The sequence below is a fragment of the Sorex fumeus genome, unplaced genomic scaffold, assembly GCF_029834395.1.
Source record: "Sorex fumeus unplaced genomic scaffold, SorFum_2.1 ptg000093l, whole genome shotgun sequence".
Classification (NCBI taxonomy): domain Eukaryota; kingdom Metazoa; phylum Chordata; class Mammalia; order Eulipotyphla; family Soricidae; genus Sorex; species Sorex fumeus.
Window position 1 is genome coordinate 6,604,454 of NW_026606150.1, and position 25,281 is coordinate 6,629,734.

Here is a 25,281-nt window from a genome sequence, read left to right on the forward strand (position 1 = left end):
CAGTCCCGAGCTCCGAGCCCGGAGTAATTTCTGCCCGGCAGCCGCTAGAGGGCAGCCTGGCTCTTCAGAGGAGCGTCACCAGCGCCGCTGGCCCCTTCTGTCCTCATCCCACTCCCAGGGGCCAGGGCTGACCAAGGCTGCCACCGGCGGAGGAAAGGGGGTGTTTAAGCCTTGCCAGCAGCACCCCAGTTCCTCCAGGGTGATGGGCCTGTGCCTCTCCTGGGCCTGCAGGGACTTTCCTGAAGCTCTGCACGAATGGTGACCTCCAGGGCGAGTGCTTGGGCCTGTGTCCCACTGGAACTGGACAGGCCATGGCGGGGGGGGGCTCCCCAGAATCCCGGGTGCCTGAGTTCTCACGGGGCCCAGGATTCCCGGGGCAAAGGGGGCAAGGGTGTGGTCAGGCTCCTGTACGGAGCGGTCAGTGAGGACAGCTGGGCCTGGCCAAGCGGGGGCGCCCCTCCCTTGGGAGCCGGTGGCACACGCAGAGAAAGTGCAAGGTGCAGCCAAGAGGGGCTGGGGGGCTGTGTGGGGTCAGGAAGGGGACCCTCAGGGGGGAGAGGGTGTGACCGTTCTCAGGAAATAAGGGTTGGCAGAGCTGAGACCCCACGCCCCCTTCCTGGGAGGTGGGGTTCCCACGGAGCACCCCCTAACCCATCACTAGGGGTAGCAGGGAGGTGCCCCCCAGGCCTGTGGCTGACTCTGGGGGTGCGGGATGGGGTCCTGCTGCTGACTGCCCGCAGCCCTGGTGCCCCCAGCCCCATCTGGACAGACGCTGCTGTGACCCCACGTCAGATAAGACTCAGTGCCATCTCCAGCGGGCCCAGGGCCCGGGGCCCCTGCTTGGCCCCGCAGATGGGAGCTGGGGGCTGGGGGGGCCGACTGGGGCTTCACAATGGGGGTCAAGGCCGCAATCTGGAGCAGAGTGAGGTGTGCCGAGACCCCCACAGCATCTGGTGGTCAATGGGGCTCGGCCCTGGGCACCATGCCCCTCGCAGGAGAGAAAATGGGGTCCGGTCTGAGGTCGGGGTTTCCCCAGGGTCAGTGGGGCCAAGGGGCTGCGCAGGGTGAACCGGGGCGACACACGTGGCGCAGGAAGCGCTCATGGCTTTAATTCTGGCCAGGGTTCCCCACTGACCCCCGCGGCAGGGCGGCCGCCTGCGCCATCGTGATCAGCTATAAAAATAAATATGAAAAACATGGCAAGTCTTGAGCCTCCGGGCTGCGTCTGCCGGCGAGTGAGTGTGGAGCTGGGAGGCCGGGGAAGCGTGTGGGGCCCACATCTCAGCGAGGTGCAGTGCCGGGTGCAGGCCTACATCTTGGCAAAGGTGCAGTGCCGGGCGCAGGCCCACATCTCGGCAAAGGTGCAGTGCCGTGCACGTGGGTCCACGTCTTGGCGTCGGCTGGACTCACATCTCGGCGTCGGCATACATGCCATTGATGAGATAGTCCACCTGCGTGTAGTCCTTCTTCTTGTAGCTCTCGTAAGCCTGCAGCGCCAGCAAAACCGCCACGGTCAGCAGGAGTGTCACCCCCAGCACCAGTGCCACCAGGAGGAAGCTTCTGCTGACAGGGGTGGGCGCCAGGGGCTCGGGGGTGATCAGGTACGGGCCCGGGGAGCTGGGTGGGCACGCATCTGTGGTTGGCACCTGTGGGCCCCCCGAGTGCCCTGGTGTGGGGCCAGTGGTGGCCTCAGGCCCGGGTGGCTCGGGGGTCAGGGTTGTGGGTGGCACAGGGCTTGGCTGCGTCACGTGACCCGGGCTGGCAGAAGGCGCTGGTGCAGTGCTGGTGGCTGGCGTCTGGGCCGAAGCCCTGGTGGTGGTCCCCGCAGTGGGAGTCCCAGGAGCCGCCGTGGGGGTCGTGGGCTCCAGTGGTGTGCCGGAGGGGGTGGCTGTGGTCCTGGGGGTGGTGGTGGCCTGTGTGGATGCGTTAGAAGCCGGGGACCCGGTGGGGGACAGGCCACTGCTGGGGGTGTGCGGGGGCATGGTGGGCGTACCGGAGGGGGAGGCGGCACTGGTTTCTGCACCGGAGGATTCGGGGACACTCAGGGTCTGTGAGGTCAGGGCTGTCCCATGGGGCGGCGGGCGGCTGCTCACGGAGGGCCTGGGGGTGCCGGGGATGGCGGTGGAAGCCGGGGTTCGGGCTGACTCTGGGCTGGAGGGCATGGGCACCTCGGGGGACGTGGGCTGAGGGCCACCTCCCGTGGCTGCCGGGGAGCCCGCGTCTGTTCTGTGAGACCTGGGAGACGTGACCGCAGGGGCCCTGGGGGTGGGGGCCGAGGTGTGAAGGGCTGTCGGGATGGAGGAGGCCGCCTCCACCATCTGTGCGGGCGACGTGGCACTGTGGTACCCGGAGTCCGTGGCACTGGGCGTCCTGGAGACGTTTGCAGGGGAGGTGGCGTTAGCAAGTGCAGCGTCCATGGCACTGGAGTGTCCAGCGTCCAGCGAGACATTTGTGAGGGATGTGATGTTGGGCTGTCCAGCGTCCAGCGAGACATTTGTGAGGGATGTGATGTTGGGCTGTCCAGCATCCAGCGAGACATTTGTGAGGGATGTGACATTGGGCTGTCCAGTGTCCAGCGAGACATTTGTGATGGATGTGACGTTGGGCTGTCCAGCGTCCAGGGAGACATTTTTGGTTGCTGAAGTCGGAAGGACACCAGGAGAGGGCGAGAGAGCTTGAGAGAGAGGGAGAGAGAGACGCTGAGACGGGAGGGACACTGTCACTTGGACACCCGCACGAGGCCCCGTGGGGGCTGGCCTGACCCCTCTCTTCTCCGAGTCAGGACCAGAAACACAAGGGGAGTCTGCCAAAGACGCAGGAACATCTCTCGACTGTGCCCGGGTCCCTCCTGACTGTGCCCAGGGTCATGCTGGGAGAGATGTGCCAACGGGCAGCAGCATGGTAGAGTGTTTGCCTCGCATGCGGCCAACCCAGTTCAATCCCTGCCACGTTCCCCTGAGCACTGCCAGGAGCAATTCCTGAGCACAGAACCAGGAATAACCCCTGAGCAACACTAGGTGTGCGCCCCCACTCCCCAAAAAAAATTACAAAAAATGAAATGAAGCTTCAGGCCCCGATGAAGGGACGCTCTTGGGACCCAGAGGCCTGGTACTGGGGTCTGGGGGCTCCCTACTCACACCGGCCCGGGAGAGGCTGAGCTCGGATCTCGGGGGGCTGCGGGGGTGGGGGCGGTGGCTTTGGGGCGGCTGCGGGGAGCCGTGACCACAGCCCGTGACTTACACAGCGTCGAGGGCAGCTCCTGGCTCTCAGAGCAGGTCAGGAAGGAAACCCCAACAAGCACCAGCGCCGTCCACATCTTGCAGGTGGCGAAGGCCGCGCGGTCCCCGGGTACCCGGCAGGCTGCTCAGGCGCGTGCGATTCCCGCGGCCCGGCCGAGGGACCTGCGCTGGGAAGAGGGCATGATAGGGACCCGCACTGGGCGGCCCGCAGGCACCCCTGCCCCCTCCGCCCCGTCTGACCGCCAGTCTCAGCCGCCCCGAGTGCTCCACTCACTGCCCCTGAAGTTCAGAGCCCGAGGGGGCGTGAGAGGACCGCGACGCCCCGTTTCACAGCCAGGACAGACCTCCCCACGCCGGCCCGGCGCCTCCCAACTCGGGCCAAAGGCGCCGAGCAGGCCCAATATTCCCCGGCACTCCTGGGCCAGGCGGCGTATGGAAAAGGTGCCAGTCTCCTCGCCAGTCCCTGCTGGGAGCCGCCCCACAGCGGGGAAACACAGGGACACGCGGGGCGTGGGCCTGACAAGTGACAGGGAGCAGGTGGCCCCGGCAGGCCCTGAGGGGACTCTGACGGCTGATCCGCGGGAAAGGGCCCCACACATGCGGCACGACCGAGGGGGCCGCAGGGACCCAGAAGTGGCCCTGAGTCAGTTTGTGTGTGTGTGTGTGTGTGTGTGCGCGCACGCGCGCGTGTGAGTGTGTACGCACACAAGAGTGTGTGTGTGCATGTGTGCATTCATGCGTGAGTGTGTGTGTGCGCATTCATGCGTGAGTGTGTGAGTCTGTGTGAGTCTGTGTGTGTGCATGTGTGTGTGCACACGTTCATGCATGTGTATGAGTATATGTGTGTTTAAATATATGTGTGTGAGTATGTGTGTGCGTGTGTATGTGCGTGTGAGTATATGTGTGTGTGCATGTATGTGAGTGTGTGAGTGTGCGTGTGTGGTGGGGGGCCAAGGGCGAGGGTCGAGGAGGGCATCCTGACCAAGCGACGCCTGGGCCGCCTTCTTCAAGGTGGGTGGGGTCCACCTCGCCAGGGGTGCCGGCGAGGCCAGAGACCCCAGGAAGACCCCCGAAGCTGGGCTGGAGGCACAAGGCCATTGGCATTTTGGGGGTCTAGAATGAGAAACCCCCAGGCGTGGGAAAGGGTGGGCGACAGGCGCAGAAAGGGGCCCCAGGAGTGGGGGCAGGGGCAGACCCGGGGAACGTGGGCCTGAGAAAGGGGGTCCCCACAAGAGGGGAGGCAGCGGCACGACCGCGGCAGCCTCCAGAGAGGCCAGGCGAGGACGAGCACCAAGCAGGACGGTGGGGGGGGGGGGCTGGGGCCAGCAGGGGCCTGGGAGGACACGGGCTTCAGGGGTCCTGCCCTGCACCCGAGGTGCCTCCTGCCCCCACTCCTCAGCGCCCAGGAAGGGGCGTCCTAAGACCTGGCCTGGCCCGGGAACGGGCCACTGTCCTCACACACAGGCGGCTTTCAGGGGCAGCGTGGACCCTGACCCCATCAGCACGGCCAAACCCCCTCAGTCACTGCCCAGAAGGGTCCCGGCCCCCCAGCTGACCCTGCTGCCACGGCGTCCACCCCTCAGGCCCCGGGGTGACCCCCATGCTTCTGGGCGCCCCCAGCCCGTCCCCTGAGCACCCACCCCGCCGGGCACCAGAACACAGAGGGCCTGGGGCCTGGCCCAACCACAAGGTGAACTTCCAGCTTGGCTGGGACCCCAAAGCAGCCGGGCGGCACTCAGCAGGGCATGGGCACTGCCATGGGCGCCCGCCCCGCCCTCCCCACGGAGCAGGGCGTGGTTCTGCACACAGACTCCCCGTGCCCACGGCCCGTACGGGTGGGGCGAAGGCCAGGGGCAGGAGCGGCCCCGGGACTCACTGGCACTCAGGGTCACAGTTCCCTGGGCGTGGGGCGCGGGAGTCCCAGGCTGAGCCTCAGTTGCCCGGGGCCGGTGCTATCTGCTGGGAGCTGGGGGCAGGGCTGGAGGGCCAAGTGCACCTGCCCCTGGCAAGGCCCCACCCATGGTGCTCAGGGCTGACTCCCAGCTCTGTGCTCAGGGCTCCCTCCCGGCTCTGTGCTCTGGACTCACTCTTGAGAGTGTTCCGGACTGACTCCCGGCTCTGTGCTCAGGGATCCCTCCTGGCAGGCCAGGGAGACCACATGGGCTGCCAGGGATCGAACCCGGGCCGGCCTCAGGCAGGGCCAGCCAGCGCCCACCCATTGGACGACCGCCCGGCCCCAAGCAGGGGCTGTTCCCCAGGGCCGGGAGTGCTCTTCCCCGTGGCCTGGCGGGTGGCACAGGGCGCGGGGCAGGGGAGGCAGGGGGTGCCTGCGCTTTGGTGAGCCTGAAGGGCTGAGAGCAGGTGCGGGGGCGGGGGGGGGGACAGGCCCTCCCCATCCTGGGGTAGGGGAGCACGATGCACTGAGCAGTGGTGGGTGCCGGATACCGGACGTGGGCAGCCTCCTGCGGAGTTCTGGGGGTCAGCACCTGCTGCCAGGGGGCTCGGCCCCACGCCCAGCTGCTCCGCCCTCCCCTCCCCCTCACTGGCCCTGTGCGGCCCCCCGGCACCCCGCACCCGGTGGCCTGCAGGCCCGGCCACTCACCAGAGGCGGCTGCTCAGGGCGCGCTCCCGGGCCGGCCTCTTCCTCCGGGCAGGGCCGTGGGCTGGGCCCGGGCACGCGGCGGGCAGGCGAGGGCGGGCGCAGGGCTGGGAGGAGCGCGCCCAGGCCATGGCACGCGAAGCACGCGGGGACGGGTGGGCGGCCCACGCGGGGGCCCACGCATCTGGGGAGAAAGAAGATTCCTGAGCTGCGCCTGGACCCAGGGGACCCGAGGCGGGGGGTGGGGAGGTGGGGGCGGCCGCCTGCCCGCCGCTGCCCACAGCTCCGAGTTCCGGGCAAGGACACTCTGTATCACAGCGGCCAGCGCTGCCGGGAAGTGGCTCCGTTCCCACTCGTGTGCCAGGGCCGGGGGAGGCCCGCGTGAGCGCCCCACCCCAGACACGGGGCCCAGCAGCCTTCTTGGGGCGGGCGGGGGAGGGGCAGGTCCAGCACAGAGGCCAGTGGAGAAGTGCCACGTTGGCGCCACCCGGAGCGCGCGGTGCGTGGGGGCCCCGGTGGGTCTCGCCAAGTCAGCTGGGCAGAGGGGGCTCAGGCCCCTCGAGGGGTGCTGGTGCGAGGCAACGCCTGTGGTCTGCGCCCTGACCCATGCATGGGCCCCCACACGTGTCACCCACGGCCACACGTGACACGGGTCACTGTCACACACGGAGGCGGCACAATGGGGGTCCGCACTGCAAGGCCGACTGTCCCCCGGGACAGAAGCAGGCCGGACACTGCAGGGCCACCCCAGATTCACACGCGGTGACCCGAGCTGACCAGGCGGGCCAGCAGCCTTGCCGACCCCGCAAGACTCAGGGCCCCTCTCCCCCGACCCAGGTCCGGCCTGTTCCAGAACCTTCTGGTTGGTCGGTGCACGAAGCCGGGGAGACGAGATCTCAGCGCATCATCAGTGGAAAGAAAAGAGATTTTTTTAGGGGACAGGTGGACCAAAAGAAAAAAACCACAGGCTTTTGTTTTTTGCTTTTTTGGGGTCACACCCGGCAATGCACAGGGGTTCCTCCTGGCTCTGCACTCAAGAGTTACTCCTGGCGGTGCTCAGGGGACCATATGGGATGCTGGGAATCGAACCCGGGTCGGCCGTGTGCAAGGCAAACGCCCTACCCGCTGTGCTCTAGCTCCAGCCCCAGGCTTTTCTTTTTTCTCTGTTTTTCCACACCCAGCGATGCTCAGGGGTCACTCCTGGCTCTGCACTCAGGATTCATTTCTGGCGAGCTCGGGGGACCAAGTGGGGTACCACGAATCAAACCCAGGTCTGCTCCATGCAAGACAAGTGCCCTACCCGCTGTAGTATCACTCGGGCCCCCCTTTCTCAGGTAGCAGCACCCCAAAGCTCGGCAGTACCCCCTGGAGCGCTCCCTCCCCTGCTGAGTGCTGGGTGTCGACTTCCAGATCCCTTTCCGGTTGGGCTGTGGCGGGCACCACGTGTCAGGTACACAGATGCAGGTGCCAAACTGTTCCTTGTTCTGACTCAGACCCAAGACCTGGAGACCGTGGTCCGCAGGCCCAGGAAGGAGCTCACCTGGTGACGTTTCTAATTTTGGGTCCCTACTGCCACACCCGGGGGCAAGGTGCTAGGGGAGCGAGTCCTGGAAAACGGCAGGTCCTAACCAGGCCACGTCACCGGCTGCACTTGGGGAGCGGGGCTCAAGGAACAGAGCCCCGTGGTTTGGTGTGTCTGGACATTGCCCTGTGCCTGCATGGCAGACGGGAGCCTGTGGCCCGGGCGTCGCCTCAACGGACTCCGTCAGTCACTCCCCTGACCCGACCCGTCGTTATCACAGTGAACTGCTGGGCAAGGGTCTAGTTTTCGCTGGCGACCTGGGGGAAACGTGACATTGCCTGCATGCCAGTGCCTTCAGCACAGAGACAGAGGATGCGTTTGCGAACGACCTTTGCTGACGCTCCCAGAGAAAGGCTGGAGCCGCAGGGACCCCACCCGAGCGGCAGGCGGAGCCCCCTGCGTTCAGCGAGACGGGGCCATCCAGCTCACCAGGGGAGGCAGGCGGGGAGCTGGGCAGAGCCCTAAGGGGTGACCCCACTCCTCCTCCACCCCCAAACTGGGACAACCTGGGCCTCCTCCGCTCGGGCTGGGGGTCCCCTTCGGTTCCCTCGTCCCAGTGGAGCGCCTGCCTCCTCCCTCTGACTCTGGCCGGCAGTGCTCCATCCGCTATGCTCCTCCCGGCCTCTGCCCCCATGCATCCCGCTCCTGCCTTCGGCCCCTTCACCCTCCTCCTGCCCTAGGGCCTCACTCCCCTTCCTCCTGCTGCCATTCAGCCTCCTCCCCCAAGTCCCCCTCCTCCCCCCAAGTCCCCCTCCTCCCCCCCAGTCCCCCTCCTCCCGCCCCATTCACCCTCCTCCTGCCCCGAGCCGCGGTGACAGCACCTCCCAGGGCGACCCGGTGCGCTCCTTACCCGGGCGCGGCAGGCTGGGATGGGGAAGCGCCCGCGGGCCGGCGCGGGACGTGGCCGGCAGCGGAGCAGCGGCCGGACAGCCCAAGTCCACTGCCCCGCTCGGGCCCCGCCCGGGAGGCCCGGAAGTGACGTCAGCGGGAGGGCGGGGCCGCGGCGGCCGGCGGGGGCGGGGCGGGGCCTGGTCTGGGGGCGGGGCCGGGGGCGGGGGCGGGGCGGGCTGGTGACCGGAAGCGGCTCTTCCTCGGGCGGAAGTGGTCGCTGTCCGGGTGCTGCGGACCCGCGCCTTTCCCGCGCTCGTGCCCACGCGGGTGTCCTCGCCATCGGCGTGGCCGCCAGCTCTTGGGGAGCACTCACGTGCGTCCAGGCCCGTGCTGAGCGTTTAAAACTTTATTTTTTTAAATTTATTTGGGGATGGTCACACGGCGGTGCTCAGGGCTCCGAGCTCAGGGATCGGTCACCCCCCAGCGTGCTTGGGTGCTGAACCAGGGCCCCAGTGGGCAAGGCCCGCGCATGCCCGTCGTGCTGTCCCGTCTGCACCCGCCGGTGCACTGAGGAGTGTCTGCGATCGCGGACTCACCCACACTCCTCATCCCTTCCCTGCTCAGCCGAGTGACAGCAGGCAAGACGCTTGAGTCTCTGTGCCTGGATTGTGTCAGAATCTTTTTTGGAGGGGCCAGCACACATAGCGGTACTCAGTGCTCAGGAATCACTCCCGGCAAATGCATGGGGACCCCGGTGGTGCCGGGAATTGAACCTGGGACTCCCCGTGCAAAGCCTGAGCGCTGGCCCTCTGGACCATCCCCCCCAGCCCTTGAAGATTGTTTCTCTTGCACGTTGTTGACACTGAATTCATGGCTGTTCACAAGCTCTGGCCTCGGCCTGAGGAACCTGGCAGCAGATGGTGCTCCAGGGATCCTATGGGATGCTGGGAGTCGAACCTGGGTCAGCCATGCACAAGGCAAGCGCCCTCCCTGCTGTACTATCTCCCCAGTTCCAGAATTGCGTTTATTTTATTTTATCTGGGGCACCTCCCCAGTTGGGCACCCAGGAGCCATTCTCAGTGATACTGGACCTGGGGCAGGGGATGCTATATTGGGACCAGCAGTGCCACCACCAGTGGTGCTGGGAGGGGTGAGGGCGTGAGCGCAGGGCATGCGAGAGGCCGGGCATGTGCCATGAGCGTATCCCGGGCTCCAGGGGCCATTTTTGGTTTGCTCTCTTTTGGGCCACATCTGGCAGTGCTCAGGGGTTACTCCTCTCCCTTCACCCCGGGGATCACTCCTGGCTCTGGGAACCATATGGGTTGCCAGGCATCGAATCCAGATGGGCCTCACGCAAGATGAGGGCCAGTACTATCGCTCTGGCCCCACCAGGGGTATTTTCAACAGTAAAACCAGCTCCAAGAAGCTCATAGATGAGAATAGAGGAGGGGCGGGAGTGATAGTACAGCGGGGAGGGCGTTTGCCTTGCACACGGTTGACCCGGGTTTTATCCCTGGCACCCCATATGGTCCCCCAAGCATCGCCAGGAGTAATTCCAGAGCCAGGAGTAACCCCTGAGCATCGCCGGGTGTGACTCCAAAAGCCAAAAGGGGGGGTTGGGGCCCACATCTGGGGCTGCTTCTGACTCTGCTCAGGAGTGATCCCCGACAGAGCTCAGGGGACCCCGTGCGGGGCCAGGGATGAAACCTGGGCTGGGAACGCCACTTCCACGCAGCCCAGACTCCAGCCCCGTCCTAATGACATTACACTTAAAAGTAGAGCCCCGTGGGGCTGGAGCGATAGCACAGCGGGTAGGGCGGTTGCCTTGCACGCGGCTGTCCCGGGTTTGATTCCCAGCATCCCATATGGTCCCCTGAGCACCGCCAGGAGTAACTCCTGAGTGTAGAGCCAGGAGTAATCCCTGTGCATCGCTGGGTGTGACCCAAAAGGAAAAAAAAAAATAGAGCCCTGGGGGATGAAGAGACAGTTCAGGGTAAAGCACTTGCGTAGCTTCAGGTGAAGCCCAGCCGACCTGGGATCCATCCCTGGCACCGAATCGTCCAGAGCACAAACAAGGTACCTGGAGAAGATTGATTCCGGATTATAGGTGTTTTTTGGATCCATCCTCTGACTTGTCATTTGCAATGCTCGAAAACTAATCAGCTTTTCTGCACGTAGAGAATTCTGGGTGTGTTGGGGTTCAGAAAACCAGGGCAATAGTACGAAGAGAGGTTAGGCTGACCAGGGGTCAATCCCCGGCACTCCGTATAATCCCCTGAACCCCACCAGGAGTGATTTCTGAGCACAGCGCCAGGAGTAACTTCCTGAGCACCGGCGGGCGTGGCCCAAAGCCAAGTCATGAGAGTGGCCACCGAGAACTTCTGCATGTGTGTGTGTGTGGTGGGGGGGGGAGCGTGGCCCACCCAGCGGGGACCAGGCAGTGCGGGGGTTGAGCCTGACTCTTGCTCATGGCCAGTGGACCACCCTGGACTGGCCCCTTGACACACCCCACCCAAGCACCCGCAGCCTCTCTGGCACTGACTGTGGAATAAAAATGGGCCCAAGGGGGACGTCTGTGGGGGTCCGAGTGAGTCCTGCTTGGTCAGAGCAAACAAACCCCAGCCCACTGTGAACAAGAGTGGCCGGGGATGCTTCCCCCAAGCCCTTCTGTCCTCTCTGTCCCGGCGGCTTCTGCCTCGGAGCCAGCGCGCTCTGGAGCTCTAAACAGGCACTTTCTTGTCAGTCAGACGTTGGGACTTGCCATGTGCCAGGCGCTTTGTTTGCCCATAGATGACTCTGGTGTCTCTGTTCCTCGACTGAGCATGTCCTGCCCAGGCGGGAGGGGTCGCCCAGAGGGGCGGGGCAGCCTACCTGCCTTCCCTGGCACTGGGGGGACCAAACCCCATTGGGCGTGGGAAAGCCTGGGCCTAATCTTGTGCAAACAAACCCTGTGCTGGTCTGGCCTCCGGGTCCTTCCTCAGTTGTTGGATGTAAATTTGCTTACTGGGAGGGTCCTGGGCGACAGTACCGCAGGGAGGGTGGTGGCCTTGCGTTGGCTGACCCATGGCCAATCCCTGGCACCTTATCTGCTCCCCTGAGCACTGCCAGGTGTGGCCCCCGAACAAACCACAACAACCTAGCCAAGTTTGCTGACCGGGAAACACACACATTCACACACTGACACAAGCTGATCCACTCATACACACTCGTGTGAACTCACGTCACACACACACTTTCTTACACACACTTTCACACACGCGCGAAGGCACAGGCTCATCCATTCACACACTCATGCACGCTCACACACGCACGCTCACCGACACAGCCGCACGCATGCACACGCTCGCAGATTCACCCTCACACCCTGACACTCGCACACACACACACACGCAGACTCCCTCGCACAGATGCACACTCACGAACGCTCACACATGCACACTCGCCCTGGCACGCGGTCGCACACACACACACACGCACTCGTGCACACATAGTCGCTGACAGGCACACACATTCTCTCGCACACGTTCGCACACGTGTGGCCCCCCCACACTTCACACTCACTGGCTCGCTCACACTCATCCACTTGCACACTTGCTCTCACACTCACACACCCCGCCGCTCTCGGGGGTGTTGCTCTGCGCCCCCTTGGTGCTCCCAGAAAGGCCTCCTGGTGGAGTGGGGGAGGGGTGCCGCCACACCCGCTGCTCGGGCACTGGTGCTCGTGGCCACGCCTGAGGTTCGACCGTCCCCCATCTCCGCCCCCACTGTGAGCCGCCCTCCTGCCCTCCTGCCTCCTAACCCTGGGGCCCGTCCTGACTTCTCCACCCTCACCCCGGTTCAACCTGGGGCCCGACCCCATGCAGGGAGGCCCCTCCCAGGCCTGATCCCAGGCGCCCCCTCCTGATGCTCCCAGCGCACCCCCTCCCCCATCACCCCTGGGGCTCCTCCACCCCGTGACCCCTCAGCCTTTCGCCCCATCGCCCTCCACCCCGGGATGCCCCGGCTGCCCGCTCCCCACAGGTCTGGCCTCTTTCTGCAGAGAGCAAGGGACGGAGCCTCTGTCACCCGTCCACCCCAGCCCTGACTAGGAGCCACATCCAGACTCTGCTCCCCACTGCCCTGTCCAGCTCTCCCCCCTCCTCCCCTCCCTCGCCCTGCCCTCCCCTGTCCCGTCCTGCCCTGCCCTGCTCCCCAGGAAGCGTCCAGCAGCTGATCCCATGGCTCTGTCCTTCACTGGGAGACTCACTCAAGTCCTGGCCTCGCTCCTGACCTGGGCCACTGTCCCCTTCTCTCTGCCAGGCCTCGTGGGGTGCTTCTGCTGCCCCCCACTGCCTATCAGGGCGCAAAAGTCGTCTCAGCTCCTGCCCTGTCAGACGCTTATCAGGGCAGCCTCTGAGTGCCGTGGGTGCCCCCAACAGGCAAACAGGCCACCCCCTTTGTTCTGTTCACACAACAGTGCCGGGTGGGGTCAGGGACCCCCAGGACTGCGGGGGCAGCTCGTCTCAGCTCTAACCCATCTCTCGGCTTCCTTATTTCTTCTGCTGGAAGATTCCAGCAAATGCACTCCCCCCTCTGCGGGACGGAGGAGCTCTCATGCAGGGATGCCATGTTTCCTTCTTTCTGTGACTCCTGGAAACAGGAGTGTCCTTGTGTGGTAGCCGTTTCTCCTTCCCAAGGTGCTCAGGGCGGACTCCTGGCTCTGTGCTCAGGAGTCACTGTGTGGTGGCTGGATGTGGTGTTAGGGACGGACCCCCCTCAGCTTGTGCAAGGAGGGCGCCATCCCCCGTCTTGTCAGTTCCTAGATCCATCCTCCCGCTCTACTCCTCACCCCCGATGCCCTGGTTGCAGCTGTCCCCTCCTGACTTCTGGGGAACCATGGCCACGTCCTTCGCTTCATTTCTCCTTCTTATCTTTGTTCATTTGGGGACTGGAGTGGTCCGGGCCCTCCCCATCCTGTCCTGTCATCGGCATCTCTTTCTGTCCCCCTGAGACCGCATCTGTCCAGTTTCCCACACGTCCCCACTTCCTTCCGCTGCCAGCCCCCTCCCCGCGGGCCCTTCTCTGGCCTAAGCACGTTTCCCTCGGCGAGATCTGCCATGGGGACTCGCTCCGCTTCTGCGTCTCTCCCTTGTCCTGGAGGCCCAGCCTCAAGTGGCCCTTCCTGTTCTCTGGGTCCCCAGGGGTGCCAGGGCAGCGGGAGAGGGCTGGGGGCCGGCAGAAGTGCTGCTCTCTGGGCCTTGGGGTGCTCCCTCGGCTCTGATCTGGGGCATCTGTCACCGCTTTGACTGTGAGCAGGGGTGGGACATGCATCGGCGACTCCGTTCCCAGGACAGAAGTGACCTTGGTCCCCGGACACCCCGACGCCCTGTCCCTCCTCCGGCAATTTTCCTTTTCCCCAGGGGGCAGAAGTGAAGTGGACCAAGGGTCCACCTACAGGCCACACAGTCCCCCTCGACCGACGTCCCTACCCTCCCGGGTTGCTCGTGTGAGCCTGAGCACCCCAGTGAACACCCCAGGCCTGTGTGAAATGAATCATGACCGCCAGGGGCAGAGCCAGGACATCAGCCGGCCCCTGCGGTCAGGGCCCAGCGGGGAGGCCAGCAGGGAGCCCCGAGTCTCTGCAGCAAAGGGACAAGCTACCCCCGAGAGGGCCCAGGGCTGAGGGGCCAGGTCCAGGGGGTGGGGCACAGCTAGACAGTACAGTTTTTTCCTTTATTGAATCACCGTGAGATACAGTTACAAGCTTTCATGTTTGAGTTACAATCATACAATGATCAAACACCCGTCCCTCCACCAGTGCACATTCCACACCACCAATGTCCCCAGTATACCCCCCCACCCCACCCCTGCCTCCATGGCAGACAACTTCCCCCATACTTCTCTCTCTGCCTTTGGGCACTAAGGTTTGCAATACAGATACTGAGAGGCCATCACGTTTGGTCCTTTTTCTACTTTCAGCACACATCTCCCATCCCAAGCGATCCCCCCAACCATCATTGTCTCAGTGATTCCTTCTCTGCCCCAGCTTAGGCAGGACAGTTTGTTAAACTGGTCCGGCAGAGAGGAGGAGCTATCACGTAGCTGAAAATTGATTTTCCAGAACCTTCTGCTCTGGTTTCCGGGGAACGCTTCCAAGGCCAGCTCCTTCCCGGCCCACTGAGCTCCGTGGATTGCCCAGAGCTGGGCACGCCGTGTCCGTCAGCGTGACCTCCACAGCTGGTTACCTGCAGCTCCCAGAAACAGGTGGCCGCGGCGGTCTCACGGGGTCAAGCGCATCTTTGCATGTCGGAGTCCCAGATTCACCCCCAGCCTGGCCGGATCCCCGGGCACCGCTGGGAGTGAGCCCTGAGCACCGAGCCCGGGGTAGCTCTCAAGCATTGCTGGGCATGGCCCCTAAATCCAATAACGGTAAGTAAAAAAAAAGTAAGGTAAGTAAATACTGTTTCTGTGGTCCCTGGAACTCTGCGACTGTAGGCATGCATTGGCAATTCTGGACTCCCTGGCCTGTCTTTCTTTATTGAATCACCGTGAGATACAGTTACAAGCTTTCATGTTTGAGTTACAATCATACAATGATCAAACACCCATCATTCACCTTCATTCTGGTTTGGTTTATTTATTTTGGGTTTGGGACCATACCTGAGATACTCAGGGCTTACTCCTCACTTTGTTTTCAGAAATTACTCCCGGCGGTGCTCAGGGGACCATATGAGATGGCCTGGACTGAACCCGGTCAGCTGCGTGTAAGGCAAATGTCCTCCCTGCTGTGCTACTGCTTTGGCCCTAATTCTGGTTTTAAAGCAAACGCTGAGTCAGAGAGATAGTGCATTAGGGAAGGCGGTTACCTTGCACATGGCTGACCAGGGTTTAATCCCCAGCACCCTATTTACCCCCTGAACACCACCAGGAAAAATTCCAGAGTGGAGAGTCAGAAGTAAGCCCTGAGCATTACTGGGTGTGGCCCAAAATCTAAAATAAATTTAAAAAAAAAGTAAAAAAGCAAGTGCTGAGACCAGGGCTGGACACGTGGCCCAGTGATCAGATACGTCCTTAGTACATATGAGGTCCAGGGAGGAGCTCATATCACAAACCCAATTCCAGACATCCAACAATCCGTCTGAAAATACTTGAGTGTCTGCAACTTCAAACAGTCGGAACAATAAGAAACAGAGCTGCAGTAACTATGTTCATCATTCCCCTTGTTTATTTGTTTGGGGGCCACACCCGGTGATTCTCAGGAGTTTCTCCTGACGCTGCACTCAGGAATTTCTCCTGGCCGTGCTCATGGGACCACATGGGATGCTGGAGATCGAACCCAAGTCAGTCAAGCACAAGGCAAACGCCCTACCGGCTGGACGATTGTTCCAGCCCCCTTCACCTCTACATTTCTAAGTAATAATTTCCTCGAGTATTGATGTTCAGACTCCTGTTATCATGGTGTCTGGGCTTCCAATGGCCTCAAAATTAATGCTGATGGCTTCCTGACCACTTCAAGAGGCTGCCTCGTTTCCTGCCAACTCTACCAGGCATTAAAATAACACTTTCGAAACAGTATTTCTTCTAGTATTTTAATGGGCTCGGGACCAAAAGTTGCTCCCTGGAGAGTTTGTCGGCTATTTGGTCAAAACCAGAAACTCTTGGCCCATGGATTCCTTTAAAAAATATCCTCTGCGACGGGGGCTGGAGAGATAGTACAGCAGGTAGGGCGTTTGTCTTGCACGTAGCCGACCCGGTTCGATTCCCAGCATCCCATATGGTCCCCTGAGCACTGCCAGGAGTAACTCCTGAGTGCAGAGCCAGGAGTAAACCCTGTGCATCGCCGGGTGTGACCCAAAATGCAAAAAAAAAAAAAAAAAATCCTCTGCGGGGCCGAAGTGATAGGCCGGTGGGGAGGGCACTTGCCTTGCAGGCTGCCAGCCCAGGTTCCATCCCTGGCATCCCCTATGGTTCCTTGAGCACTGCTGGGGGTGTTCCCCGAGCACAGAGCCAGGAGTAATAAGTTTTGAGCACTGTTGGGTGTGGTACCCCCCAAAAATTTCATCTGTGACAGGGCTGTAGAGTTAGTATAGCAGGGGAGGCAGGTGCCTTGCACACGGCCAACCAAGGTTCTATCCCTGGCACCACGTATGGTACCTTGAGCACCATTTGAAGTGATCCTTGAGCACAGAGAGAGGAGTAAACCCTGAGTGTTCCCAAGGGCAGCCCCCAAACCAAACCCAAACAAACAAAAGCATCATCCCTGAGCTGGGGTTACGGCTCGTGTGGGTGTGCATGAGGCCCCAGGTGTGGTTCCCAGTGCCACCCGGTCCTGGAGCACAGCCACTGACCTGAGCGCTGGCACCTGCCTGGCTGGGAGTGGCCCTGGGCCCCGGGCTCACGCTGCTGTGTCTTTGTGGCCCTGATACAGAAGAAATCTTGTGCCCGGAGAGATGGCCCTGGGGGCAGGGCGCTGGCCTCGCCCATGGCTGACCCAGGTTAGACCCCTGGCACTGTGTAGTGTCCCCCAAGCCCTGCCAGGAGTCAGCCTTGAGAACTGCTGAGATGGCCCCTCAGGAAGAAATCTTAAAAAGATAAAGCTTCCAGGGGCTGGAGCAATAGCACAGCGGGTAGGGCGTTTGCCTTGCACGCAGCCAACATGACCGACACAGGTTCGATTCCCAGCACCCCATATGGTCCCCTGAGCACCACCAGGGGTAATTCCTGAGTGCAGAGCCAGGAGGAACCCCTGTGCATCGCCGGGTGTGACCCAAAAAGCAAAAAAAAAAAAAAACAGATAAAGCTTCTACCTTTCAGATAAATAAAGAAAACGTTTATCTCTGTGCCCGTGCTGGAAAAATGTAAAAGAAAGATCAGATGGAAGCATCTGGAAACGAAGGAGTTTGAGCTGGGTACATAGCTTTATAGGCTTCTGCTCCTGCATTTATTCTTGCCTTTATTTATTTTCTTTCTCTCTTTCTTTCCTTTCTTTCTTTCTTTCTTTCTTTCTTTCTTTCTTTCTTTCTTCCCTTTTTTCCTTCCTTCCTTCCTTCCTTCCTTCCTTCCTCCCTCCCTTCCTTCCTTCTTTCTTTTGTTCTTTCTTCCTTTCTTGGGGGTCACACTCGGCAGTGCTCAGGGCTTACTCCCGACTGTGCTCCTGGAAGTGCTGGTGGGGAGGGGGCTTTATGCAGTATTGCAGAACTGTATGCAGAACCTGGACCAAACATTTCTGCAACAAATAAATGTGAATTTTGTGGGGGAGGGCCACATCAGAGATGCTCAGAACTTACTCCTGCCTCTGAACGCAAGAATTACTCCTGGCTGTGTTCGGGGGACCCTATGGGGGGGCCCACAGTAACCAAACCCCGGTTGGTTGCAAGGCAAGTGCCCTCCCTACTATACTGTCACTCTGGCCCTAAGCAGGAGTCTTTTTTTAGAGAGGGGCATTTGGGCCACACCTGGTCGTGCTCAGGGCTCTGACTGTGCTTGGGGACCCTCCACAGGGCCAGCGATGGAACCAGGCCAGCCACATGCAAGGCGAGTGCCCTACCTGCTGTGCTGTCGCTCTAGTCTGACCAAGGCGGCCCTTTTGGGCAGAGGCCTGTTGCGGGTTGTGTAGGACGCAGAGGACAAGGCTCTGGCTGCCCACATCAGGCCCCCAAGCCCTGGACAAGCAGGATGGGGCCCAGTCCAGGGGCTCTGCCTCACTGCTTCTATTTCCTGATCACATAACAGGGGGCCGGGGGTGGAGAGGGTCGGATCGGAAGTACCAGGGCAAGGGTTTGCCGTGCACTTAGCCTGCACGGGCCCCATCCCAGCATCCCATATGATCTCCCCAGCCCACCAGGAGTGATCCCTGAGCACTGAGCCAGGAGCAAGCCCTGAACGCTGCCAGGTGTGGCCCTCAAGCCAAAACCAACCAAACAAAAATAAAATAAAAAAAAAAAACAGACATCGTAAGTGAGCTGAGGGGTGATGAAACTACAGACTCGGGGGGTTGGGGAGGAACCAGGAACGATGTCCACCATCCACCAAGGAAAGACGCCGAAAGCCAGGGTTGGTGGTGGGATGGAACTTCCCACATTTCCTGAGGCACAGGGCGCCCCCAAGCTCCCTGATATTGGTGATGAGGCTGGCTCCTACTGGCTTGGGCCTCTTCCTGCTGACCCAGGGGGCCCCCTGCTTCTGGCAGGGACATTTTATATTTTCTTCCTTGTTTTCTTAATCCCCCGTGCAGCTGGTCAGGCAGTGGACATCTGAACCCCGTCCGGTTTATTTCACTTTTTTTTTTTTGGTTTTGTTTTTCGGTTTTGGGGCCACACCGCAGGGCTCAGGGCTTGCTCCTGGCTCCATGCTAAAGGATAACTCCTGGTGGTGCTCAGGGCGCCATATGGGATGCTGGGGATCGAATCTAGGTCGACTGTGTGCAAGGCAAACACCCTCCCCGCTGTACTATCGCTCTAAGCCCTCATTATTAAAACTATTACTAGTCTGGGGTTTTGGGTGGTGGAAAATGGGCACTGGTGAAGGGACGGGTGTTTCATTGTATGACTGAGACTTAAACCCAAAAGCTTTGTAAACTGCTCTCACGGTGATTCAATAAATAAAATTATAGTAAAGTAAGTAAAGTAAAGGCCCTCCCGTTGATTATCGATTTGCTCGAGCGGGCCCAGTAACGTCTCCATTGGAGACTTTGTTGTTACTGTGTCTGGCATATCCAATACTCTCTGTAGCTTGCCAGGCTCTCCGAGAGGGGCGGAGGAATCGAACTCGGGTCGGCCATGTATAGAAAAGGAAAAAAAACTGACTGTTACCGGGGTGGTGATGCTGAGGATAAACCCATCTCTCATGGGTGCAAGGCATGTGCTATGCCGAAAGCCACAGCCCCAGGCAGCGGCATGCTTTCATCCTGATAGCATCACGTGTGTGTACTCTGGAAAACCAGCCGAAGGGCTCTGGTCCCAGGTGACCAGCCGGACTTGGACCTGCAGGCCAGGCGGGCCGCTGCTGCCCCCTCGTGGCTAAATATTTTACTGCAGATCAGCGTTTGGGCCCAGGGCCCGGGAAAGTGGGGTGCGGGTGGGGGTGGGGGAGCCAGCCTCCTCCCCCGGGAGGCACCGGGCGCCTTGTGTGGGACTGAAATGGGGTCTTCGGCTCCTCCCCTTCGGTTTCTGTATTTTGGAGGCGGGCAGAGCCAGCGGGGCTCAGGGCTTGCTCCTGGCTCTGTGCTCAGGGCTCACTCCTGGCGGTGGGTGCTGGGGTGATCAGACCCAAGCAAGGCAGAGCAAGCCTCTTACCCGCTGTGCCAGCTCTCTGGCCCCCGCGGGACTCGAATGTTCTAGGTGGCGCCTCTGTGCTGGTGGCCCGGAGGCGCCTGTCCTCCAGAGCAGAGCTGTTGTCTTTCCTTCCCGGGCAGGGCAGGGCAGGGCCCGGGTCAAAGCGCGCCCGGCTGGAGCACGTCTGGGCCAGCGCCTCACTGCTCTGCGCCATAAACGGGGCCGCTCCCCTTGCCAAGCCCGCGTGCCTGGCCCCACAGCCGCCAGCTTCTTCCTCTTTGGGTTGTTTTGGGGCCACACCCAGCAGTCTCCGGGGATTACTCCTGGCTCTGTGCTCTGGGCTTATCCCCAGCAATGCAGTGCTGGGGCTGGAACCCGGTCTTTGTGCCTCTGGGACCTGAGCTCAGCCCTCTGAGCTCTCCGGGCCGGGGAGGAAGGTCCTGCCCTCTGGGAACAGCTCTCTGCCCTGGCTACTCTGCCCCTGTGCCCACCAGGGAGGCCCGACCCTGCCCCCCACTCTGAGCCCCAATGCACCCCAGCTACCGGGTCCTCCCGTAGGTCAGCCCCTGCCTCCCAGGCCTGGACCTGCCTGCCGTGGCCTCCCCCTCGCAGGGGAGCGCCCCCATGACTGGGTTTGGAGGCGCCAAGCTCTGATCTAGAAAGATCTTTCTTGCGGCTGGGGTGATAGCACAGCGGGTAGGGCGTTTGCCTTGCATGCGGCCGACCTGGGTTCGATTTCCAGCGTCCCATATGGTCCCCTGAGCACCGCCAGGGCTAACTCCTGAATGCAGAGCCAGGAGTAACCCCTGAGCATCGCCGAGTGTGATCCAAAAAGAAAAGAAAAGAAAATAACAAACAAAAAAAGCGGAAGATCTTTCTCTCTACCTGCTCCTCTGGCCCAAGGTCTAGCCCTGAATTTCTCCCCTGTGGGCCCAGCCCTGGCTTCTATGCTGAGCCCCAGGCCCTGGACACACGCTTTTCCCAGGAACACAAGGACAGCTCCTGGGGGCTCCGGCCAGCACAGGCTAAAGGGTGCTCCCCAGCCACCCCCGGGGCTCCTGCCCTTCCGTTCCCCAGCCTGAGGGGGACCCGCCGTCCTGGGCCTCCCCAGATCCCCCTGCTGCACCCCTCTGTTCTCACATCAGCAACCGCTGCTTCCCCCGTCGTGAACGTGGACCCCGCCGGCCGTGGGACCCTGCGCCTGCTCGCTGCCCCAACTCTGCCCTCCCTGCTCCGAGCCCCTCACCCCGCCATACCCTTACCCCCCACGGCGGGGCCTCCCGGGGCTGTGTCTGTCTTGGCGCCGGGGTCCACTGGCTCCAGCAGTCCTGACCCAGAATCGTGGCACCTTCTGGCTGGGCTGGGCGTGAAAAGTGACGATTCTTCCTCATTACCCGATGGGCCCCGTGAGGACCGCAGGAGAGGCCCGTTCCTGGAGGTGATTGGAGGGGCCGGCAGAGCTGTGAATTCTTATCTGGGGACTTCCCGATAAAATGTTAGGTCTCCCAGGTTTTATGGGACTCCCAGATAAAGGTTTTTTTTTTCTTTTTGGGTCACACCCAATGATACTCAAGGGTTACTCCTGGCTTTATGCTCAGGAATTACTCCTGGCGGTGCTTGGGAGACTATATGGGCTGCTGGGGATTGAACCCCGGTCAGCCACGTGCAAGGCAAACGCCCTACCCGCTGTGCTATTCCCTCCAGCCCCTCCCCATAAAGTTTTATGTTTCCCAGATTTCATGTCCGAGGAAGGAGTGGAGGGGGGCGGGCTCTGAGCTCAGACTGAGAGACCCCCAGGGAACGGGGACTTGGCGCTCCCTCTAGCTTCCGCCTCTGCACCTAAGGAACCCAGAAGCACATGCCCGGGGATGTCAGAATAAAATCGCGGCCCCTTCTCCAGGACCTCCTGCTGCCACTTTTCTCACTTTTTTTTTTTTTTGCTTTTTGGGTCATACCCGGCGATGCACAGGAGTTACTCCTGGCTCTGCACTCAGGAATTATCCCTGGCGGTGCTCAGGGGACCATATGGGATGCTGGGAATGGAACCCGGGTCGGCCGCGTGCAAGGCAAACGCCGTCCCCGCTGTGTTATTACACCAGCCCCCCTTTTCTCACATTTCTGCATGGAATCAGGAAACCTGACGTCTCTCCTTTGGATGCCCCCAGTTCTTGGGGGTGGGGTGGGACTGTTGGGTGTCGCCTTCACTATGGACTGGCGCCCAGTCAGCCTCAGAGTCCCTGGGCTCCGGGGCACTGCGCCCTGCTTCCAGCAGGAAGAACCCGGCCAAGGGTCACTTTCTCTTGCGTCATTTGCATAACTGGGGGCGGGTCCTGGCTTCTCTGGAACCTTCCCTTTGGGACTTGCTTAAAATGTGGGTGACTGGAAGGTTTCACCGCATGCAAATCCCCCAGGGTTGGCCCCGGGGCTCTGTCCACCACCCAGCATCTGGCCCTCAAGTCCCTCTGCCCGTTGCCGAGTTCTGCCCACGTCTGCACAGACCCAGACCAGCTCTTTCTTTGGGACTCTTGCAAGCAGAGATTAGGAATCCCCCCCACCCCATAGACACACACAGCAGGGGCCCAGGGCAGGGCCTGGGTGGGTGTTGTGCCCCCTCTCTCACCCACTCCACCTGGCCTCCCGCGTCTGGCTGGTTTGTGGGGTTCTCTGGGGCTGCCAGGAGGAAGCGGGAGGCCCTTTGGGGCGGAAGTGCCCTAAGCAGGGTGGGAGGGGGCTGGAGTCGGGGTCCTGCTCTGTGTGAGGACTGGAAGGGCGCAATCGTTTGGGGTTTGGGGCCACACAGGCTGATGCTCAGGGCTCACTCCTGGTGGACTCGGGGGGGGGGGGACCCATATGAGGTGCCAGGGATGGGGCCAGGTGCCTTAAAGGCCAGACTATCACTCCAGGTCCCTCCCCCACCCCACCAACTTTTCTTTTTCTTTTTTGGGCCATACCCGGTGGTGTTCTGAACTCACTCCTGGTTCTCTCTGTGTCGGGGGCTCTCTCCTGGCGGGGTTTCAGGGACCCTCTAAGGGGCCAGGATGGAACCAGGTCGGCCGGGTGCGAGGCAAACGGCTTTCCTGCTCCCGGAGTTTGGCTGCCCGCCCCCCAAACCCCTACACGGGGCCAGAGCTACTCCTGGACACGTCCTGGCGACTTCTGTCCCTCCCAGGCGCTGGCCCAGCTACTCCTCTGGGCAGCTCACCCCCTCCCTTTCCTGGCCTCGGCTCCCCCCACCCTCTCCTGCACCCTTGACCTCTGAGTTCCTGGGGTCAGCGGCCAGGCTGCCGGCCCTGGATACTGCCCCCTGCTGGCAGGTGGGTCCCCTGACCCGGGTTTGACTCCTACCAGCAGCGATGCCTTCCTTCCCCCTCGCTAGAAGTCTGCGGGGCTGGGGGGCGCACGGAAGAGTGCGCGCGGGGGGTGTGGGGTCCCGCCGGGCGCAGCGGCCTCCAATTCAACCCGCACCGAGGTCCGCCTCCTGCTTCGGGAAGGGAGGGCGCGAGTCTGCGGCTGGTAGACCTGCCCCGCACAGCTGGTCGCTGGAAACCGCGGGACGGGGTTTGAATTCCGTCCCCTTCCGAGTGTCCCGGTTCCCCCCTCCCCCGCAGGTGACCACTTCGCCTCCCACAACCCGGAGGGGTGGGCGTCAGGGCAGTTGCATCCGGAGCTTGGAGACCTGGCGGCGCCTCTGGACGCAAGCCAAGGTGAGGGCCAGTCCAGGAGCCCCCAGGCTCGGTGCGGGGCGCACAGTTGGCCCCGGACCCCCGGCCCTTCACGCGCCCCCGGCTGGCTCTCTGCTCTGGGCAGGTGTCTCCCCCGCCGGCCCGAGCACCAAGGGGTCCCGCGGACCCGGCGCTGCCTCGCTGTTCCCCCCGTCGGAGCAGCGCCCTTCCCACGCCCCGCCCCAGCCTCAGTTTCCCCACAGGGGACTCAGCTCCACAGGTGACACACCTGATTCCCGGGCTGGCCCCCTTACCCCGCCCCGCAACCCGGGAGACCAGGCGGTGCGGCACGCGGAGGGCGCGCGGGGGTCGGTGGGGCCTGGGGAGACGCAGGCAGGAGAGCCTGGGGGCGCGGCAGTGGGGGCTGGGCCCGGGGTGGGGAGTTGCGGCGGGGCCCCGGGGGGCGCGTGGTCCCGGCGGGCGCGTGGTCCCGGGGTGGGGGGGGCGCGTGGTCCCGGGGTGAGGGGGCGCGTGGTCCCGGGATGGCGCCTGGTCCCGGGATGGCGCCTGGTCCCGGGGGTGTGTGCGTGGTCCCGGGGGGCGCGTGGTCCGGGGGTGGGGGTCGCGTGGTCCCGGGAAGGTGGCGCGTGGTCCCGGGGTGGAGCCTGGTCCAGGGGAGGGTGCGTGGTCCCAGGGGTGCGCGTGGTCCCGGGGGGGTGGCGCCTGGTCCCGGGGGTGTGTGCGTGGTCCCGGGGGGCGCGTGGTCCTGGGGTGGGGGGTCGCGTGGTCCCGGGAAGGTGGCGCGCGGTCCCGGGGTGGAGCCTGGTCCGGGGGAGGGTGCGTGGTCCCAGGGGTGCGCGTGGTCCCGGGGGGGTGGCGCCTGGTCCCGGGGGTGTGTGCGTGGTCCCGGGGGGCGCGTGGTCCGGGGGTGGGGGGTCGCGTGGTCCCGGGAAGGTGGCGCGTGGTCCCGGGGTGGAGCCTGGTCCGGGGGAGGGTGCGTGGTCCCAGGGGTGCGCGTGGTCCCGGGGGTGTGTGCGTGGTCCCGGGGGGCGCGTGGTCCGGGGGTGGGGGTCGCGTGGTCCCGGGAAGGTGGCGCGTGGTCCCGGGGTGGAGCCTGGTCCGGGGGAGGGTGCGTGGTCCCGGGGGTGTGTGCGTGGCCCCGGGGGGCGCGTGGTCCCGGGGTGGGGGGGTCGCGTGGTCCCGGGAAGGTGGCGCGTGGTCCCGGGGTGGAGCCTGGTCCGGGGGAGGGTGCGTGGTCCCAGGGGTGCGCGTGGCCCCGGGGGGTGGCGCGTGGTCCCGGGGGTGTGTGCGTGGCCCCGGGGGGCGCGTGGTCCCGGGGTGGGGGGGCGCGTGGTCCCGGGAAGGTGGCGCGTGGTCCCGGGGTGGCGCCTGGTCCCGGGGGTGTGTGCGTGGTCCCGGGGGGCGCGTGGTCCCGGGGTGGGGGGGCGCGTGGTCCCGGGAAGGTGGCGCGTGGTCCCGGGGTGGAGCCTGGTCCGGGGGAGGGTGCGTGGTCCCAGGGGTGCGCGTGGCCCCGGGGGGTGGCGCCTGGTCCCGGGGGGGGGGGCGCGTGGCCCCGCGGCGGCGCGTGGTGCCGGGGCGCGGGGCCGCGGGGGCGCGGGCGGGCGCGCGCGGCGGGCGGGCGCGCGGGCGGGCGGGGGGCGCGGCGTTGCTGGGGGCGGGTCCCGGCGCGGCTTCCGCCCGCTTCTCCGCCTCCTGCCGGCCGGTCCCGGGCCCGCGGGGGGAGGCCGCGCCATGGAGCCCGAGTGAGCGGGGCCGTCGGGCCGCGGGACGCCATGGAGCGGCCGCCGCTGGCGCTGCTCGCGCTGTGCTGCAGCCTGGCCGCGGCGGCGGGTAGGTGGGCGCGGGGGTCGCGGCCGGGCCGGGCGCGGGGCCCGGACGCCACTTGGCAAGTTGGGGGCGAGTTGGGGCGCGCGCCGCGGGTCCCGCCGCCCCCCGCCGGCGCCCCTGGCCGCGCGCGGGCCCTTTGTCTCGGCCGCCCGGGCCCGTCGCGGGGACCCCGGGGCCCCTGGCGGGGACCGCGCGCCCGGGGCGGCCGGGCGGGCGCGCCAGGTGCGGCCGGGCGGGTCCTCACCTGCCCGGGCCCGGGGCGCGGCCC

At 63.5% G+C, this 25,281-nt stretch overlaps 2 protein-coding genes across 2 annotated transcripts in view; one reads left to right on the forward strand and one right to left on the reverse strand.

The window, feature by feature from the left end:
* Nucleotides 1-1,076: 1,076 nt before the first annotated feature.
* CUNH11orf24 (chromosome unknown C11orf24 homolog) lies at nt 1,077-8,341 on the reverse strand. Its single transcript, XM_056131584.1, has 4 exons — nt 8,271-8,341; nt 5,842-6,022; nt 3,241-3,406; nt 1,077-2,674 (listed from the first exon to the last, which is right to left on the reverse strand). Exons 3-4 carry the CDS (start codon nt 3,314-3,316, stop codon nt 1,407-1,409), a joined length of 1,344 nt encoding a protein of 447 aa, XP_055987559.1. The 5' UTR covers nt 3,317-3,406; nt 5,842-6,022; nt 8,271-8,341; the 3' UTR covers nt 1,077-1,406.
* Nucleotides 8,342-24,903: 16,562 nt separating this feature from the next.
* Nucleotides 24,904-25,281, forward strand: part of LRP5 (LDL receptor related protein 5) — a 60,565-nt gene continuing 60,187 nt past the window's right edge. The window contains exon 1 of the mRNA XM_056132001.1: nt 24,904-25,016. Within this exon, the coding sequence (XP_055987976.1) occupies nt 24,959-25,016 (58 nt within the window). The 5' untranslated portion in view covers nt 24,904-24,958. The remainder of the gene's footprint in view (nt 25,017-25,281) is intronic.